A 20,680-nucleotide genomic window follows, 5' to 3' on the forward strand; every position below is an offset into this window, starting at 1 on the left:
AACAAAGACACAGTTTTGGAAGGAACAGAGGATATAATTTACCACAATAGCAGAAATTTGCATGCACTGTTAGTTATATTTTTGAATTTCAGATACTTCCCTTCCAGAATATGACCTAACACACGCTCCTGAAATTATGTTAAGAGCTTAAAGTGAGACATGCTAGTCGATCACTAGTGTTGTGGAAGTACAAAACATAGATAAAAGCAAGCCAGGATATATACACTTTTCCGCTTGTTGTTATATACCTAAACTACTCTACCAGAACAGAATTCAAACAGCTGCCTACCTGTGTTTGACACTTGGAATCCTTCAGAAGGTAAACAATAGGAACAAACAAATTTGCGATAAGATCAGGAAGCTCAGTCCTTCAGAAAATATATCATTTCATTTGCTTGGTCACAAACTCAGAAGCATACACAGGGTCACTTGAGCAGATGCTGACAATCAGGATTTGAACTTTGTAGCAAACAATACAGAGTACTTCAAAGACGGCATCACTTAAGTTCCCATAAAACAATACATTCTAGTATTTTCCAAGGAGAAATGAAAGCCGCTGCTGATACAGTTCCAGACGTGCCACTGTGCTTTAGCCCTTAAACTGCCATTCTCTACGGCACATGGGGCAAAGGGGTGTGGATGTTTGAGAGTTGACCCACTTCAGTATGCAGTGAAGATGATAAGCATGGTTGCAGGCACCCCAGATGAGTGAGCAATCATCGCCAGGGAACTTACAGTCCGGGCAGCAGCCATCAAATGCCATCCTGCATATGCCACACGTTTCATCTTGCGCATCCCATGTCCAAGAAGCTACCGCATGCCACTGAAGAATCTTGACCTTCATTGTGCTACCTAGCATTCAACAAGAGATACATAAGGCCATGCTACTCAACGCGACTTGTCATATACTTGTCTCCATGTCCTATGCCGTGAACTGAGAATGATTGATATTGCTTGTGCTGAAGAAAGCTATTCGAACACCAGAATCATGGATGGATGGTTTGGATCAGTACTCCACTATGCAGTAAAGAAACTCGCAACTAACTGATGGAGATAAAGAGAGATTTGGATTTGATTGTTCACAGCAACTCTTGGAAAAAAAATCCATCGAAAAATAGTTAGGGCTCCTTATTAAGAAAAGAAAACAACCCCCAATTCTGGACGGATCTCCACCTCACGGCAATCCAATGCCAGTAGAGGGGAGAGGAGGAAGACGGGGACTACGAGGGAAGAGTTCCTTCAGTATCGTTGGCATGCTTCGGTAGAATCAGTGGCGGACCCAAAAATTTATCAACAGGGTTGATAACTAATGACACGCTAGAAGTTTCACTAGATTGCAATTGAAGCATAATCTGATTAAAGTACATAATCACTAATACAACAACTAATATGAAAGTGAAATAGAACGACAACACGAGAAGTTGGCAATGCGAGTAATTAATTACTTAGGAATTGGTTAGCTCATTGCTTCATCTTCCCAGGAGACTATTGGGAGCGAGACCGAGAGAACAGAGAAAAGCACAAACCGGGAGGCGAGCGGCACTGCGAGAGGCGAAGCCGATTGCTGAGGGAGGAACGGCGCCGGTGGAGACGGCCCGGCCTTGGCGGGAGGACGAACTGGCGTCGACGGCAAGGCTTCGGCGGGGCGGGATGTCCGGGCGGCCGAGGGATGCGCCTGCGGGCGGCCGCAGCGAGATAAACTAGGGTTGAGCTTTGAAGCCTTTGGAGCTAACGGGAGGAGGCGGCGACCGGCGATCGAGCACGAGCTCCAGGCGTTCAGGGAGGGTTGAGACTCTGCTATTGGGCTGTGATTTGGGCTAAAACTATCACACGAGTACCCTTGGGAATACTGGGCCGGTCCGTTGCTTCAGGCTCCACGCAGCAAGCCTAGGTTCGCCCATGCAGCTGGGGGCAGGTTCCGCGGCGGTCCCCAGGCCCATGTCGAGCTTCTTAAGTTTTTGTCACTCTTGAGACGAATTGTTTTGTTTTTATATTTCGAAAATAAAAATTGTAAAAATAGACACCCATTAAAAAAATTGCAGGCACCCTTTTAACATATAATAGATTTAAAAAAATAAAAAATGTTGCCCTTTCAACACTAACGACATGTTTAAAAATAATTGGTAGTGTAGATGATACAATAATCTAGCTCTCAAAAAAATTTCAACTTAAATAATTACTTGTACAATGAGAATAAAAGGCATTTTATTGTACAATGTGTACAGTAAATCTTGCGATTTTGTTTTTCATTATACAATTCATATTTTTGTCTTATTTTTTAATTTTAAACTGAGATTGGGACGTATCAACTGTGCATTTGTTTCTTTTGTACAATTTATATGGTGTTAGCTTTCAACCAGGTGCAACAAAATCATAGAATTATATTAAAATAATATTTGGAAATTACAAAAATATTATTCAACATCACAAAATTGCAGAAATAGGTATATGTCAGCACACAGATTGACGACTAAGGTCTTGTCGGCACTCTACATGCTGACTTCCTATGTGGCTATGGACTCAAGGTCCTGCCGGCCCTGCGACAGGTGACGGGCCTAGTACGAGGCCCGTGTCAGGTCGAAGTGCCGATAGACCTATATTAATGTCCTGGTCGTCGATTTGCCTCCTAGCCCATTCGTCTTTGATGCACACATCAAGCGGTGACACGCAGCGGCAGCTTCGGTGAAGGGTGACAGTGCTACGGCGATGGAGCAGGCGAGCGACGCGATCGGTAAGTTTTTTCTTTTTGATTTAGAAATTAGGAATGGTTTAGAAAATATAGGTAGAAAAAGTAGGAATAATAGAGACATATATTAGAAAATGTAGATAGTCCGTAGTTGTAGAAAATTTAGGTTTAGAGAAATGATGAAAATTTAGGAATAGAGACATAGGGACTTAGGAATAGTTTAGAAAATTTAGAAATTTAGAAAAATTAGGAATAGAGACATAGGGACTTAGGAAATTTTGAAATTAGGAATAGTTTAGAAAATTTAGGAGTAAATCTAGAAGAAATGTATAATATGTATAGTAGGACAATTGCATTCGAATATGTACAAATATTGGATAGAGTATAATGTTTATAGTTGAAAAAAGATTGATATGACATATTAGAATATTGAGGAAAAATATAGTAGAATGTAGGTACAAAACTAGTTTGGAAAGAAAATTCAGAAAAATTTGAAAGATTAGGTAGAAAATTACTCGGCAACAATAAATTTAGAATATGATTGTTAAGATACATTTGGAATTGGATATTTAGAATGTTTAGAGTACAATACTTGAATCAATTTAGTAGATATATAGGATTTCAGTATTTAAAGTATTTTGTAAAATTAGAGAAGAATACTTATAGTAGTAATTAGATGTATATGACAAATTATAGGTTCAAAATTTAGTAAATATATAGAATCCACAGTATATTTAAAACTATATTTATCGGTTGGAATATTTCAATAGCTACCCAAAGAATATTTGTAGTTTTATAGTGATATTAGAATAATGTGTAAGGTAATTAGAGTTATTTAAGAGGATGCAATATTGGTATTATATGTTGAAACAAGGATATCGACTGTAGTCGGGTTCAGGGTTTTTACGAGTCTGGATAAGTCATGCATTGTGATAGTGGGGTGGATTTGAGTAATTTCTAGTATGTGGACACAAGATTGAATAGTCCTGGAGAGATGAGGCGGGCTGAAGTGTTTGGGTGGCTGTAAAATCTGCTGCAAGTTAGTTCGACACATCAGCAGTTGATGGTAAAAGTTCTGATTTCGCGAAACCAAGTGGCAGTGGGAGCTCTAGGAACTAAAATGTTCTAAGCAATGGCAGCAATTTGTGACACTGGGGTTGAGACGGGTTTTTTTTTCCTATTGCACCTTGTATAAGCGAGCGATGTTGGTTAGATAGAAGCCGACCCTAGCACCGCAAAAGCTGTTGGTGCATATGTTGTCGATGAGGAGGAGATTGTGGTTCTGCATGTTCCCGTGAGGACTAGTGCACTGGCTGAGGCAGAGACTGCAAGAGAAGAGCGTAATGACGGTAAGGATCTTGAGGCCATGATGGTTGCTGATCAGGGGCAACGTGCTAAGGCTCTTGTTGACTAGATGGAAGCATATGATGACGAGTTTTGCACATTTGTGGACTCAGCTACTGCAATGAAATGGGGCATGGAAAGTGGTATTCCGGAGGAATGGACGAATTTTGTATTGGAGAATTTTACAATCAATGATGGACATGTGTCCGCATGGGAGTATGATTCTATTGTGGTGAGCAAAGGACGGATGTTTCATGATAAGGTTCATCTGCAATATGCAGTGAAGATATGGTGTTTCTAAGAGAAGAGGCAGTTCAAGGTGGTTATTTCCAATCCTTGGACATATGACGTGAAGTGTTTAGCTAAAGGTTGCACGTGGTGAGTCCATGGCTTCTTGGCGAGGTGTGAGACTGTATGGGTTGCATCCATTGTTTAGCCGCATACCTGCAATTTGAGCCGATCTCTTCGTGCACAGAGAAACATGACCGCTGATTTTGTGGGAAAGGAGATGCACCTAGAGATTATGAAGAACATTAGTATGTCCCTGTTTAGAATTATGTATGCTATTGACAACAGATTTGAGAGGCGAAACAGAAGGACTCATATCACAACCTACCTTCACTGCTAGAGGTTATTCAGGGAATAAACCCAAACACATGCATTGTAACTCGTGACTTTATCAATTAGAATGGAGATCGAGTCCTTCAATAGGCGTTCTGGTCATTCGGTTCTATGATTGAGGCATCCAGATATTCCCGACCAGTAATGGCGTGGACGGGACATTCCTCACAAGCAAGTACAAATGGCAGATATTCATAGCTATCATGGTAGATAATGAGAACCAGGTTGTGCCTTTGGCTTTTGTATTCGTTAAATGCGAGTCTACGGAGAGTTGGCTGTGATTCCTACAATGGGTTAAGAGATGTATTGTTGGTAATATGTCAAACGTGTGCATCCTCCATGACCGCCATGTAGGCTTATTGAATGCTATCAACACATTGCATAGTGGTGCAGTGGGGTATTATCGTGGCCGGATTTGCATAGTTGTTGGTGCATGCTGCACTTGGGAGCAAACTTCTTCAAATAATTCAAGAGCAAGAGGTTGATGGATCTTTTTAAGAAGCTATTTAAATAGAATAAAAGGTGAAAGTTTGATGCTATGTGGTAAGAGCTAGATAGCGCAATTAGTATGCACATAGAAAAAGTTTTGAAGAAGCCAGTTTTCCCAAGGAAGGGGGAGTCGGAGGGCATAGAGCCTTTACCACTGGAGCCGCAGAGTGTGACGAGGTGGAGGAAGGGTGGAATGAGGGTTAAGTGTTTCTCCGATTGGATCAGACATGGGTCATTGGATAAATAGGCACTCATTAAGGGTACTGATGGTTCATGTTATGGTATTATGATAACTAACCTTGTAGAGGTATACAATTGGGTAATGAAGGGAGATAGGTTGCTGCTATTGGTGGCAGTTGTGAAGGGAGTCACTCGTGGAACACAATGGTATCTCTAAGAGCATTACTGCAAGGCATAGCTACATATGCCCAATCTACGAAGGGTGTACACAGAGAAAATAATGTCTTACATTGAAGAGAAGAGTGGGAAGGGCTAGATGCATAGGGTTCTAGCTGTTGGTAACCGTCAGTACGTCTTCGAGGTGTTATTGCATGACAAGGGAGGACTTGATATTAGAAGGCATGAAATAACTATGGAATATAGGTTGTGACCAGCAAACAACAAGTGCCAGTGCACCTGCAACAAGCCATCCATGATTCATTTGCCTTGATCTCGTTTCCTAGATTGTAGCGCGGAAGGCAACATCAAATTGGAGCATTACGTGTTGTCGTACTACCGGAAGGAAGCAATAAAAGGTACTTGGCTCAGCGAGTTGCTTAGGTGGAAGGTAGTAATGGACTTCATGAAGCCACCTGAGAATGGCCTGACTTGGATTCCATGCCCAAACAACAAGGTTGACACAAAGAGGCGACAAAAGACTCATCGTATCAAGAATGACATGTATGCTGCTAAGGGAACTTGAGCCCGCAATTAGTGTCTGATATGTGGAGGCTGTGTTCAAGGGCATAGTGCAATCAGTATTTGGTGGAGACTCTAGTGTCAGGTGAGCAGGTAAGGCGTGTGACGATCCACAAGCCGAAGAAGAATAAAAATGCTGCAAACAAGACTCGATTTGAAGTTTGTGGTGGATGTTCTTTATGTTGTATTACTAAGTGCTTAAAGCCAGTTTGTACTATGCATCAGACTATGTGTTGAACTGTTGTAATATTGGCACATGTTGTATTATGTGTTGAAGAGATGTACTATTCGGACTATGTGTCTAAGTGTTGTAATATTGATACCATATTGTATTATATGTTGAAATGGTGTCATATTCAGACTATGTGATGATCTCCATACCAGACAACTGGCTAGTGGTTCTAATCGACATGCAAGGCTCGTCCCAGATAACGGGAGCACCTCTACCGACACAGCGTCGCATGATGACCCTGTCACCCATGTAGGCACAGCACGGCCTCGCCACCCTCCGTGTGACCCCCTAATGTACTTCACTAACCACGTGCGTCACTGAGTAGTTGGACGCAGTAGAGCATTATGCGTGCCCAGCAAGCACGCTTGTGGCCATTGCGACGCCCATTGACTCTAGCAGTAGACACTAATTGCATATGTTTCATTTATTTCTCTTTTGTGGATGTACTGTTATGTACGATATTTATGTCACCACTATGTTATCATCCATGTTTTTATTTTCGGTCTTCTCATTCCTTACAAAAGCATAGTAGTGTGCGGTCCTATCTGCCTTCAAAGCGTAGCAGCATGTGGCCCAATCCTCCAATAAAGCGTACCAGTGTGCGGTCCTATCCACATTCCAAGCGCAACAGTGTGCAGTTCTATCCGCCTTCAAAGCATACTAGTGTGATGTCATTTCACCTTAAAACCAGTTATCGTATCAACACTTGGAGTACTGACAGCCACACCACTATTAATAAATCGGCATCCCGACCAAATAAGAGGGGGAGGATCCCATAGCATAGCCGCTATGTCAAGAGCAGAGAGGGCCTAATAATAGGGGGATGAGTGCTTCATGGATTTGTGGAGGAACCACCCAATGGGAATGCCTCAGTGGCATGAATGTCTGTTATGCATGTATGGTAACTAAGCTCGGATGTCTTCCTCTTTTGATGTTGAGACTTTTACAATATAGTTGTTCATGTGTCGTGACCTTAACGATGATTTTATGGTGTGCTGATCTTCTTCACTTCTTTCTTATAATGCAGGCCTTTCATACAAATGACTGTCATAATGTCTTCAATTTTTCATCCACAACCATGCTGCTTCAAGGATAAGGATTGAGGTAGCAGGTATGTCAACTGTAGGAAGAGGAACGCAAGCGACAAACTGGGGATCTTCAAATGCGGAAGGAGCATCGTCTTCTCTGAGAGGATATTCTAAGGCGGCATGAGGCAGATCTCTAGAGACATGAGGAACTACTATAGAGGCATGAAGGTCTCATGCGTCGCTAGGAAGAAGCGGAGCGCAAAGCAGCACGTGAAAGGAGGAGGGAAAAACCCCGTTCCACATAGTAGGATCTATTGTAAATCATTCATTTGCAACTTTCTAAATAAAAACGCTTCGCATTACGAACCCTACTACTTATACGCCTTCATCCAGAATACAACATTACATGACGAGGTACATTTTAGTCAAATACAAACAACACGGTACAAGAAATATAACACAAGTTTAACGCAACATATCGAGATACAATGCTTCTAGTTATACTGACTTAGAATGAACTACAATGACTCTCTTAACTTCCAGCATCTGCTATCACTATAGTGCGTCGGTGGTGGTGGAGGAGCAGCAAACTTTTGGTGACACGAGCAGGGGCACTAGAGATCGAGGCATACGGTAGGATCGTTGATGTTAATGACCAGCTCGTCCTCCTCTAGAGGTGTTGGAATAGCATCAACCTCACGCTGCAAGTCGAAGATACGGTCTTGCAGGCAATGGATGCAATCCTGGATGGTCTATCTTACACCCTACATAGGAGTACTTCTTTACCCACATGACACGAGACCACCAACCACACAACCCTTTGATTGCAAGTGATTACTCACGTGACGAGAAGTTCTTCATGTGCTCCAACTACGAGTATGACCCACCAGAGGGCAGCATCCGTGGTGGCTACCGTAGCTAGGTATTCACATATTGCAAAACTAAATCATAACTATATATTGTTTACCACTTACGAATTCTACCTTCTTTGCTAGTCTCCACCACCACTATGTGACTTCATATAGTGGATCGATACTGAATAAAGTCAAGCAGATATGTTCCTCTTGCAGCAGCACCATATGGCATGGAGACGATTCCATGAAATTGAAGCCTACGAGAGGTGAGAGGTTATCCGCAAAGGCTTAAAGGAGGAAGAGGAGAGAGGAGGAGAACCGCCTGAAAGCAGAGGCACATGAGGTAGATAGGGAGCGAAAGCGTGAGAGGGTGTGCCGAGTGTAGCGAAAATGGTCCTATTAGGTATGATTGTGATTTTGGTGATTAATGACAACATAGTCATTGGGACTAACATGTTTGTCAAGAATATATGTTAGTAAGTCTCATGGATGCAATATGTGAAGAAGCCACTGAAGTCGAGATAAAGTTTGGTTAAATTAGAAAAGGTCCTAGGAGAAATGACTTTACCGGATGGTCCGGTGTTCACATGGTTGAACACACTGGAGAATTATGTCCAGAAGTATTTGACCTCACCGGATGATCCGGTGCTCATAGGAGGATACACAACGGAGCATTTTCACCAGTGAAGGTTGCAGCTGTTGAAGATCGAAGGTCAACACGTCGAAAGGTCCGGTGATGAAGAGAAGTGCATAGGACAATACACCGAACAATGAACAGTGCAAAGACGACGAAAGAAGAAGACCCCATCGGATAGTCCGGTGATTGATTTGAACACACCGGAGGAATGCACCAGACCACTGTTGACAAAGGGGAGAATGCAGTGACCTCACCGGAAGGTCCGGTGCTCTGAAGATTTGTACACCAGAGCATATTTTCCAGAGAGGGTTGCATTGGCTCGGTTGGTTAAGGATAACGCACCGAATGGTCCAGTGATGAAGTAATGTGCACCGAAACAATTTACATAGAGAAGATGTTGGCTCGGATGATTAAGGTATACTCACCGGAAAGTCCGGTAATGAAGGTGGAGTATACACCGTAGTATCCGGTGTTCACAGAGGCTTGAGTGGGGTTCCAACGGCTATTTTGTAAGAGTGTACTCACTGGATGATTCGGTGTTAGTAATACTGTTCTCACCGGATCATCTGGTGTTAACAACTTTTTAAAGCCGTTGGGTTAACAGCTAGTGCGCGAGTTTGAGGCTATAAATACCCCTCTACTCAGTCATTTGAGCGTGCTGGAGTACAGAGAAGTTCATATACACATGAGAAGACATCCAAGCCACCAAAGTGCTTAAAGTGGCCATCTAAGACAATTAAGCATACGATTAGTGGGTGATTGGTGCTTATACGCCTAGAGAGTGAGTTGCTAGGTGATTGCTATCTAAAGAGTGGATTAAGGAGTAATCCAATAGTGTACCTCTTGGTAGGCCGGCACTTTGGAGTCTTGGTGACTCGCTAGTAAGCTTGTTGACCCTCTAACTTGGTGTGGAGAGGAGGCAAGGTGATTGTGCGGGGACGCGGAGACCCTTGCTTTTGTGGCTCAAGCTCCGAAGTGATCACGATGACAAAGAACCGGAAGAGAGGCTAGCGGTGAGACCTTACCTTAGTGGCTTGGTGGCTCACCCGAGTGGAGGTCTTGTCTTTGTGACTTGGTGGCTCAAATGCAGTGACCGGGTGCCGACCGGGAGTATATCCTTTGTGGAGCTCCAACATGGACTAGGGGTAGCATTCGTGCCATCAATACCACGGGAAAAAAAATCCTTTTACCGAGTTTGCTCTCTGTATTTTATTTACATTTCCGCAATTACTTACTTGCAATTTACCTTCTTAGATAGGTTGCAAGCACTGTGATTGGTAGAGTAGACACACTAGATAAATCTACAGTAAATTTAGATGAAAATTAATATAGGTTTATCTTGTGTTGTTTTTAAGCTGAAATAGTTTGAAATGTCCTAATTCACCCTCCTCTTAGGATGTCACCGATCCCTACACCGAGCTCATGAAGTTGGACCTAAGGCGACGAGGAAGGGAAAGTACCTCTGCTGTACTTAGTAGAGTGCCTATAATAATAGACTAGTTGCAATTCTCTAAGACATATTAGTTTTAGAATTGGTAGATGTCTAGATTAGTTTCACAATTGTACCATGCATACCAACGTCGTTTTTACAGTCTGTATGCGTCTTATTTAAATTCCTTAAGGTATGTTAGATTTGTCAATAGTACATACCTATGATGGTATGACAATTGTGCTGAACATGACACTATTGTTGTTAGAGTCGTTGTGTGGCCTATTGTTGCTTCCGGCAATTTAAATTTCAATATTATATGTGTATTCCACTGCTATTTACTATCCCATCAATTACCTTTTCCTTCCCAAGAAAAAACACAAAACCCCCCAAAAAAAAAACACCTAACATGACGGCACTTGGGTTGCCGACACGCGTGTCGGTCCATGCCCTCTACCGACGGACATATCCGCAGATAACCGGGGATCTATCGGTACATGGAGTACCGAGAGACCGTTTTGACCTTATTTGTATACTGATAGGTTTCTAGCCCAGCACCATATGCACGTGGCACATACCGATATGTATCTATTTTTGCAAGTACTTGATTTTGGATATTATTTTTATATTTTTTTAATAAAATAATATTATTTTAAAAATCCAAGTATGATTTGCACAAACGGCCAACAGTTAGTGGTGACCTTCGTCCGGCAAGGCAAGGAGCTTCCCACTATGATCTATGGTTAAGAAAAGCTTCCCATCTGGCACCAACAGCAATAAATAGGCCGGTCTTATCAGTCGCTACGAGCAGTGAAAAATTAAATGCCCATGCACGAGAAAACCGAGGGTTGGTCTGAAAGTGAACTGTTCAATAAAGTGATTATTTAAGATAATTTTTACTGAGGAAGTAAATCATTAGTAAAGTTGATTTTTTAATTTTAGTATCTAGTTTATTTTAAAAATTAGTTTCACAAAATTATTTTAAAAATTATAAACTACTATTTAGTCGAGCTCCTATTAATCTTATTTTATTAGCTGATCTGACAGTCCCTAACGCTGTTCCATGGAAGCCGAGGGAAGAATGACACATGCTGCTCCACCAATTACGGAATACAAAAGGTCGCGCGTCTCCGCCTGGCTCCTGGCCTGATTTCCAGCAGGAACTCGGCTCCAGCTCCTCCCGGCGGACAACTCATTCCAGGCGTGCGCAACGTGCCGATGCGCCCAAATGCCCGAGCTCGCGCCGCCTCATCGCTCACGGAACAGCGAGGCCACGCCACCTGTTCTGGCGAGTCGTGTGGGATCCAGATTGCCTGACGCTGACCCCGCTGACGCAGTGCGGTTTATTGCGTGTGAACCCCATTTGATTTAGAAGGAAGTGGAACAGGGAACTGATCAGGGTCGATGAACTGATCAGTTGTCTCTAGCTAGTCTCCCAGACTTGAACGCCGTCTCAACATGTACAATGGATTAAGCAGATGGATTAGCGAAAAGTAGCTGGGTAATTTTGCATTAACGACTCGCAGTAAATTGACACAAGGTTGCAGTAGCAGGTGGTAGCACAATAAATTCCCGATGCGGCAAGACCTCATCGAAGGATCCGGATCCTCGGCAACCGATTAACGCAGAGCATCACTGTTTATAAACAGTATAATGTGGTATGCTTCATTACTCTGCATTAGTTTTACTGGTTCCTGCTACAACAGTATTTCGATTTACTGCATCAACGAAAATTACTATAATGATGCTGTAACGGTCAATTTCGAGAGTTGTCTTTAGATCGGATGGCTGCGGGAGAGTCCTAACGTAGATGACTGTTCACTCCACTGCAGAGGATATCGAAGGAACATGTCCGACACACACGGACGCTAGTACCGCCTAAGTTAATACTACTACCACTGGCTCGGTGCGTTCATACAGTGTCTCGCCGTATGCTCTTGCGCGTCGACTCACGGTCAAAACAACATGATCGCCCTGTCGGAGCACCGACACACGGAGAGAGAGTGTCACCTCCGGGAATTCACACTTCACAAACATTAGCAAAGAATTTTATTGAAGAATCTGTAACTTGCTCGCCTGTGCAAGAGTTTGCAAGATCAACCATGCTTATGAATGAAATAAAACACCATTAGGAGGGTCTTTTTTCCATTCAAAATAAGGAAAAGGAAACCGACACTCTGGAAAGCCATTCTGGGACTGGGAATGCAAATGTTTCTTGCCCTCCAATGATTCAGGGGATCATATATCTATCATACGGTGCTAAAGAAAAGCTTCGCCTTTCCTCATCGAAACAAATGCAGGGAAGGCCGGCTGCACAATTTGCAAGAGCTACTCCTGTCTTTGGCAGTTGCCTTTCAGAAAGAAAGGAAGCAACTGCGGTAGCATGCTTTTATCTATATTATCCCGACTAGCGATCAAATTACACACGAGCTTAAGGGAAGAATTATAGAGGTATCATGGAAAGCATTTCCTTTTTAAAGATCCATTTCTTCTTCAAATATTCTTGAATAAGCAGGCAGTAACATGCTATCTCAGGAGAGCTCCGTTAAATTATTTCCTATAACCAGGGGGGCATAAGTGTCCTACACAACCTCATGAACAAATCTTTTCCACATTTTGGGAGAGAATTAGCAAAATACACCCAACATCCATTCCTCGCACGTTGTTGCTGCATCTTCCAACCGAACAGAATTCCACCGAGATCCCGGGCTCTGGAAAAGAAGAAAAATAAAATTAGAGAATAAAACATCACAGATCATCAGATAAACGAACTAAACCATCTTTTTGCTTAAGAGAGGCAAAAGGATGGCAACTTGTGATGAGGCAAAAAGTACTTGAACCATTTTAGGAACGATGTATGATGAGAGACACTAGGACAATTGCAATCAATATATGGATGGATACAACAAACTGAAAAAAAAAAGATTAAAACTTTCTGAAAGAATTGAACTTCTTGAGATGATTGGGCCCCAAAGCAGCCACGGCCGTTTCATATGTCCCAAAATATCGAGAAGAAGAGCAGAGAATCCGAGAAACGGGGGGCAAAGGGGAAGGGGTGATCCGTACCAGCCATGGATGAGCTCGGAGCACTTAGCCTTGATCCAGCGGAACCCCCTGCGGAGGGAGGACTTGGCCTTGCCCTCCACCGAGTATGCCTTGTAGCTCGCCACCCGCCGCCGCCTCTTCATCTCCGGATCGCTGAAGCACCACGCCGACCCCACGCCTCCGCCGCCGCTCTTGGTGGACGCCGGCAGCGGCGGCGACCTGGCCGGGGGCTTGATAACGACGTCGATGCGGCGGTCGCCATAGGGCACGACCTGGCGGTCGTAGTCGCTGGCGGGTGCCGGTGCTGGGGCCGCGTAGGGGCGGCACGCGTGGTCGTAGTCGGCGGCGGCCATCGCGAGACGAGACGACGCGGGGACTGCGTGGGAGAGAAAGAGAAACGGCGCTGCCCTTTTTCTGTTTTGGCTTTTTCCTTTCGGTGGTGCGCCGCTGATCTACCTGTGGCCCTGTGGGGGCTTGCGAGCTTACGTTCCTGCGAGCTTCGTTTTTGCTTAGCTTTGATGGGCTGCAGTGTTTTTATTTACCGCAGTCGGTTATACTAATGATGTACGGAATCGGGTTCCGAATCAGACAAAACAGAAAAGGGCAGCGCCATATCCGTACGGATATCACTGTCATGTATTTTATCTCATATTTTTTTATGAAGTAATACAAATAGTGCTTAATACATATATATATATATATATATATATATATATATATAGTCTTGTCATTAATATGAATTGAATTTGTGACTAGTCTGCAAATCATATCAGTTATGAATATTTCTTCCAATATTAAGTAAAAGCAAAACTATATATATATATGTATATATGTATATACATATATATATGTATATATGTATATATATATATTGTACACCTATGTGTAGAACAATATTTTACACCTGGACCACTCCTAATCTCATGCCTGATGCTCAGCCCATGCTCTATTGCAGTGTCGTCGTCCCCGCATCGACCAAGCACAATCTCGTGTTCCCCAACCCAGCTCCCGACCACGGCCCCAGACATGACTCCCCTCACCCGACTGCTCCTGCCTACCCGCACCCATTTATGCCTCTCACGAGCTCCCACCTCCCTGTCCCAGCTGCACCGCCTTCCTGTCGTGGAAACAGATCCGCTTTCTTCTGTACGCGCCTCACATGCCCAAGCTCCTCTCTTCTTCCTTGCACCCTGCCACTTCTATTACTAGATCAGGCCGCCCACCAACCTGCTCCCGCGCCACACTCCTAGTAGCAACGTCACGCTTCCCTACCTATAGCTCTAGCTCTAGTGATGTCTGCACCTTTGCAAGCCCCATATACATAGCCAATAGTGCCAGAGGGGAAGAATTTGAAGCTGGGCTAACAATGGCGGACACAAAGCTGAGGGGAGGAATCAGATCTGCATGTACAGAAGGCAGGCTATCCAGGATTTGGAAGACTGTGGATTGGGGTTATGGGGATCTGTTATCAATTTTGGTTTATCGAGGTTGAAAACATAAGTGCTAGGAATTTCAAGTACTGAATCATTAAAACACGAACTACTAAACGCTGAAGGCTAGAATTACTGTATCTTTTTGGTATGACATCATTGATAACTACTAAAACCTACGGATGGCACTATACTGTAATGGCAAAGCTCTAGTTGTGAGCCAAGCCAGCGGAGGCTCGATCCCCTATTCCGCACACCCTTGTAGAGGCCTCCAATAAAGGCCGGGTAAAGGGGGCCTTCGTCTAAAAAATAAATAAATAGCTATTAAAACCTAGAAAGGGAGGTCTAACAAGCCAAACTACTGAATAATGGAATGAAGATTACCGAGAAATTTTTTTACTATGATTTGGTGATAAAAAACTAACCAAAGTGCCAAATTTTGCTATGACTTAGATGGTGTAAAATTTATCTATGTGTAGAAATTTACTTTGACTTAGAGTTACTAAACTATTAACAAGTAGTACTGAGAATTACTGATAAGAAATTTTTACTATGACATCGAAGCCAAAAAATTCTACTAAGTGTCCAAATACTAAAACTTAGAAGTAGTACTACCAAGATAATTTCTTCAATAGAACCCTGAACTACTAATACAAGTAAGATGTCTACTAAATTGTCAAATTAAAGACTACTGATGGTAAGTTTCAGATCTCCAACTCATGGTAAGTTTTTTTTAGTAAATTTGCTATAGCTTGGAATTACTGATGATTACTGAACATCTGAAAAGTTACTAAAGAAAACCCTAAACTGTTATCGAAAAAGGATTTTTACTGAAGAAAAAGAAAATTACTGAATAAAGAGGAGGACTACAAAATCTAAGTCATAGCAAATTCCAACTCATGGTAAATTTCTTCAATAATTCTTTAGTATAACTACTGAAGAAAAAGGAAGGATTACTACTGAATCATATTAAAATTCTCCAGTATAACCCTACACTACTACCGAAGGAATAAAATGATTTCTACTAAAGAAAAAAGAAAACTACTAAAGGACTATTGATCCCTAAATTTCTTCAGTAGGAATATGGGGTGAACTACTGAACCAAGAAAGCGCGAACTACTAAACTCATAAATATAAGGATGAACTACTGAGTTCAATCCTAGCAATTATAGGAAATTTCCACTAGAATCCTTTTCAAAGGATTCGATAGTAACATTATTCCGACAAGTTTTTATCATCAGGAAACATGGGTTTTTCTTTAGTAATAATTTCAATCCTTTCAAAGAAAAGACAATTCTCAGTAATTGGATCTTCTTCTTCCTCCTTGATGCTTGGTAACTCGCCCCATCTTCCTCCTCACCGAGTCTGTCCATGGAGGGAGCTAGCTCGTAGGGGATGGATCTGGACCACCGAGAGGAGGAGCCAGCCATTGGGGGAGGGAGCGGAGTCACTATTAATAGGATGACTAGCAATATCATAATATACTTCAACAACTCGTCCACTTCTTGCGTGCAATTTTATATTCAAGAATTACTATTTGGTGTTATTTAGATACTATTTAGTACAGTCAGCACACTGTGTGAATAGTAAAGTTTTAATTTAATATTATTAAAATACTATTTAAATAGTAACAATAAAACTAAAATATTCAATATTGAAAGCGACCTTTCTTGATTCAGTGATATTTCCTGATGCTATTCAGGATCTTTGTAGATTGACAACACCAACAATTCAGCTGGTTACATAATAGTCGTAAAAATTCTACTCGGTACTCATCATTCTTATCACTAGCTTATTTCAGAGTAGAAAAGCTTTTCTTGGATATCCCTAGTAATAAATATATATGATAAGTTTTTATCATCTTCCCAGACGGTTCCACCCAAAGGGAACACTTCTTTATAGATACAAAGTTCTTCTTACCCTATTATGGTCATACCAAATGCAAGGATTATCTAAGAAATACCAAAGAGGTTTCTCCTATATGGTATATAGCATAAAAGCTCGTCTCATATATACAAATTAGAAGACCAAACAATTTGCAAAGATAATACTACTTTATTTTCACAAACTTAGCTTACAAATAATTTTTCCTTTTGGGAACCCCCAAATACTTACACGCATGAAGGATTACCTTACAGGGCCGTTGTAAAAATCCTTCCTTCAATATGACTATTTTAAAAGGTGGACTTAACACTAGGAGTGAGAGAGGGAGTGCTATGGACGCTCTCGCTCTTCTCTGGATGCTGCTCGATGGCTGATGGCTGGTGTCTGGTGGTGTCTTCTTTTTTGCCGCTTGAATTCTCCTTTTACAGCCACGAGAGGAACTCCTTTCCTTCTTTATTTAATCTGTTCTAGGTACTTAGATAGTAGCTTGGAATATCAAGGTACAGAATATATTCTATGCCGACGAAACGTGAAGCCACGTGAAGCCGTATGCTAGTTTTCTTCGTGCGCATGGAATATCTTTTTTCTTGAATTATTGGTGTCTTCTTTTGATGATGGAACACGCACTTTTGCCATTACAGAGCATGTGAGCATACAGTCTTCTGAGCATGTGTGTAGACTTTCTTTCAGTCTTTTTCTTTTGCATGGGTCTTCCATGCCTAAATTATTGATATCACCTTATCAATACCATATACCTTTTAAGGACCATATTCCTGACATCTTTCAACGTATATGTCTCTTTATATAGTTTTCTCTTTTTACGATTCAACCTATGTATAGTCTTTTTAAGATATATTCTTTATTTTGAATTTTTTCTATGTTCGTCTAATAATGGGATTTCAAATCTTTCATCATATGCTTTCTTCATTTCTTCAAACTTATCACTCATCACTTTTTGTAATTCTTTTAGAATTTCTTCTTCAACTTTCCATTCTATGTGTGAACCATCCAAAGGATCCACATCTTTCATTAGGCATTCTTTATATGTGAGCTTTTTTGAAGGCTCTTCTTTCTTGATACAAGATGTTGCTACTGAAATTTTTTTTATTCTTTGCTCTTCTAAATTTCTGAATATAATCTTTAGCAGTTGGTTTTATGTAATAATTTACTCCCAATATTTATCGGACTTGATTCAATGCTTCATCAATATTTGCATACTTTTTTCATGACATTCCTCGTGCCAATTTTGAATCTATCTTTTGATAGATTATTTCGTCAAATGTTATGTATATGCCTGGTACCTTTCCATCAAATACAATATATATAGGCTTCGACTCTATTACCTCTAGATTTTCTGATGTAAGCAATAATTCATTTATCATGTGAAAAATAATCAGTAAGACTATTTAATATTGATAACATATATCTCTTTTCTTCTCGCCTATTGTTATATTGGAACCATAAGTTATCTTGTACGTATTCATGTACTTCATCTAGGACTATATGATCCTTTGGTTTAAATTTATATGAATTTGGTGGGAATATTCTTAACTTATTTTTCGCTTCGAAGCTAAATGATTCAACTTCACTAAAATTCATCGATCTCTTCATACCTGTAAAATAGATGAACAAGAAAATAAGTCAGACAACTTATTATCCTTTCATTTTATATGTTCAATGATTACTTTATAGCCATTTCCAGTAATAATATCTTCGAACAAAACCCATCTTCTAGTAGAACTCTTTTTGCTATTGATTTGATTATAATATCTACATATAGCTTCACAGTCTGTTCTAATCGTAAATTCTTTGAATCCTAAATACAGTCAAAAAAGTTTATTGCATATATTATTGCCAAAATTTCTCTATCAGTATTATTTACAATTTTTAACTTGTAACTTCCTAAAGCATATCTACATATTGTTTTTCTATTTTTGGGGAATATTTATTAGGTTTTTGATTTCATATAGCGTCCATCCTTCTTTAGAGGCATAAGTTTCGATAATGAAATAATTGTCATCTAAAGGTAATTCTAACGATTTTAGATCCTTAACTTTTTCCTTTATCAATTTTACTAATTTTATGTCTTCTGAGTTGAAGTACTCTGGACCATTCTTTCTTAACATGGTCTAGCAAGCTTAGCCAGATTATCAATATTTTCTTGTATAGTTTACAATTCCTAAAAAGTATTGTATAACTTTTTTGTCATTCATTGCATCAGGGAATTGCAAGATTTTCTTTGCAATATACTCTTGTAGATATATTTTACCTTCTCATATCCCATGCGCAGGAAATTAATTTTTTTTCTTTACAAATTTCCATTTTCTTTTTAGAAATATGAACCTGTTTTGTTCTTACTTTCTAAAAAAATATTTCAAGGTGGGCAATATGTTCTTTATAAGTTTTTGAAAATACTAATAGATCGTCTATATAAACTAACATAAACTCTTGGTTTTCATTAAAAATATTTTGCATTTTCCTCTGAAATAATGCTGGCGCATTTTTTAATCCTAAAGGCATTACAAGTCATTCAAAATGTCCTTGTTGACATATGAATGATGTCCATTCTATAGATTCTTTTGTCATCTTGACTTGCCAAAATCAAGCTTTCAAATCAAATTTTGAAAAGTATTTACTACCTTGTATCCTATCAATCCATTCTTATTTATTTGGAATATTATATGCATCTTCCATAGTATTATCGTTTAGCATTTTGTAATTTATCACCATCCTTGATTTACCCTTTACTATTTCAGAATGATTTCTTACTATAAATGCAATTGGTCTATGTGGACTTCTACTTTCTCTTATAGTTCCTAATTTTTAATAATTCTTTAATATGCATTTTAAACTCGTCTATATCCTTTGGAGTGGCTTCTATAGAACATGTCTTAATTATATAATCTAGGTTTATATTGTTTATCTTACATACAATAGAATTCTTATTTCAGTGTTTCATTGGTATTTCTCCAATTATTTGGATATCTTTTAGTCTTTGTATAATCTTCTCTATATCATTTTTAGATGTTATGTCTCTATACCAATTTGGTGCGAATGATCGTAATCCAATGCATTCTATATAAGAATTTCCTATGTAATATTCTTCTATGCTTGCAATAAGCTCATTTTTTTTATATCTATTTGAGAACTCATTGTCTGTACTACATTCAAGATTACCATTTTCAAGATCAAGATTGGCAATTTTTTTGGTGTTGCGTTCCACCACGCTTTCATACTTTTGAGATATATGGGATATTGTCTTGGTATAGAATAAATGTAATACCTTATTCATGTATAATTGTGGTTTGTAAAGAATATTGTAAAAACCTCAATCCAATTATCATGTCATCGTTTATCATAGATAGGTCTCATAGTGTAATTTAATGTATTATATATTTTGTTCTATTTATTAATACTCAATATTGTATGCTAACTGGTTATGGATCTTTCTATCATATTTACTATTTTAGGATATTTTACAAAGCATTTATCATGAATAATATATTTTTTGCATCCCATGTCTACTAATGTCAATATTTTATAGGTAATATTGGTCTTCATTTTACCTTTACTAGAATTCTTATTCCTAATATTTCTTTAAATGGTAACTTAACTATATACTTATTTCTAAAGTTTATTATAGCATCTTTTGATTGGATTATCTTATCACCTCTACTATCTTTTAACGCTATAGTTTGCTCCTGGCATTTAGTATTTTCTATGAACTCATGTTCTTTCAAATCTGTATTGTTAATTTTGGTTTTCAGGTCCTCTAATTCTACTTCTAATTTATTTACTCTGTTTTGTAATGTTCTTACTATGCTCGATATTATCCTTTCGTCAGGTTTTTGTTCTAGTTATTTTCTCCATCTTTGTTTTTTTGCTTTCAAACATTCAGAGCATGCTTGTTTTAGACATATGCTGCATGTAGCTGTATTTTCTTGACTTAGGTAGTATATGCAAAAGGCACATTTAATATTATAATCTCCCTTTCCTCTAATCCAATCATGATCATAACTTGCTTGATCCATCATTCCTATTGTTAGACCCACTTATTCGTCTATTAAGTCCATTTCATTATTA

The 20,680-nt window shown here is 39.9% G+C and overlaps 2 protein-coding genes across 3 annotated transcripts; both read right to left on the reverse strand.

Annotated features, from left to right (window-relative positions):
• Positions 1-369: 369 nt before the first annotated feature.
• On the reverse strand, positions 370-1,767 carry LOC133914359 (anaphase-promoting complex subunit 11-like). Of its 2 annotated transcripts, none has more exons than XM_062357476.1 (2): positions 1,527-1,767; positions 370-848 (listed from the first exon to the last, which is right to left on the reverse strand). In XM_062357476.1, the coding sequence occupies exon 2, from the start codon at positions 842-844 to the stop codon at positions 590-592; it is 255 nt and encodes an 84-aa protein (XP_062213460.1). In that variant the 5' UTR covers positions 845-848; positions 1,527-1,767; the 3' UTR covers positions 370-589. The 2 variants fall into 2 exon arrangements, with proteins under 2 accessions (XP_062213460.1, XP_062213459.1); XM_062357475.1 differs by having other exon boundaries at positions 370-852.
• Positions 1,768-12,590: 10,823 nt separating this feature from the next.
• Positions 12,591-13,885, reverse strand: LOC133916270 (uncharacterized). Its single transcript, XM_062359882.1, has 2 exons — positions 13,305-13,885; positions 12,591-12,949 (listed from the first exon to the last, which is right to left on the reverse strand). Coding segments are annotated over exons 1-2 (333 nt in total). The 5' UTR covers positions 13,637-13,885; the 3' UTR covers positions 12,591-12,948.
• Between the last annotated feature and the right edge of the window lie 6,795 nt (positions 13,886-20,680).

The sequence above is a fragment of the Phragmites australis genome, chromosome 4, assembly GCF_958298935.1.
Source record: "Phragmites australis chromosome 4, lpPhrAust1.1, whole genome shotgun sequence".
Lineage (NCBI taxonomy): Eukaryota > Viridiplantae > Streptophyta > Magnoliopsida > Poales > Poaceae > Phragmites > Phragmites australis.

Bases quoted from the DNA above. Each gene is read 5' to 3' on its own strand.
- LOC133914359 (XM_062357476.1), bottom strand. From the start codon at position 844: ATGAAGGTCAAGATTCTTCAGTGGCATGCGGTAGCTTCTTGGACATGG.
- LOC133916270 (XM_062359882.1), bottom strand. From the start codon at position 13,636: ATGGCCGCCGCCGACTACGACCACGCGTGCCGCCCCTACGCGGCCCCA.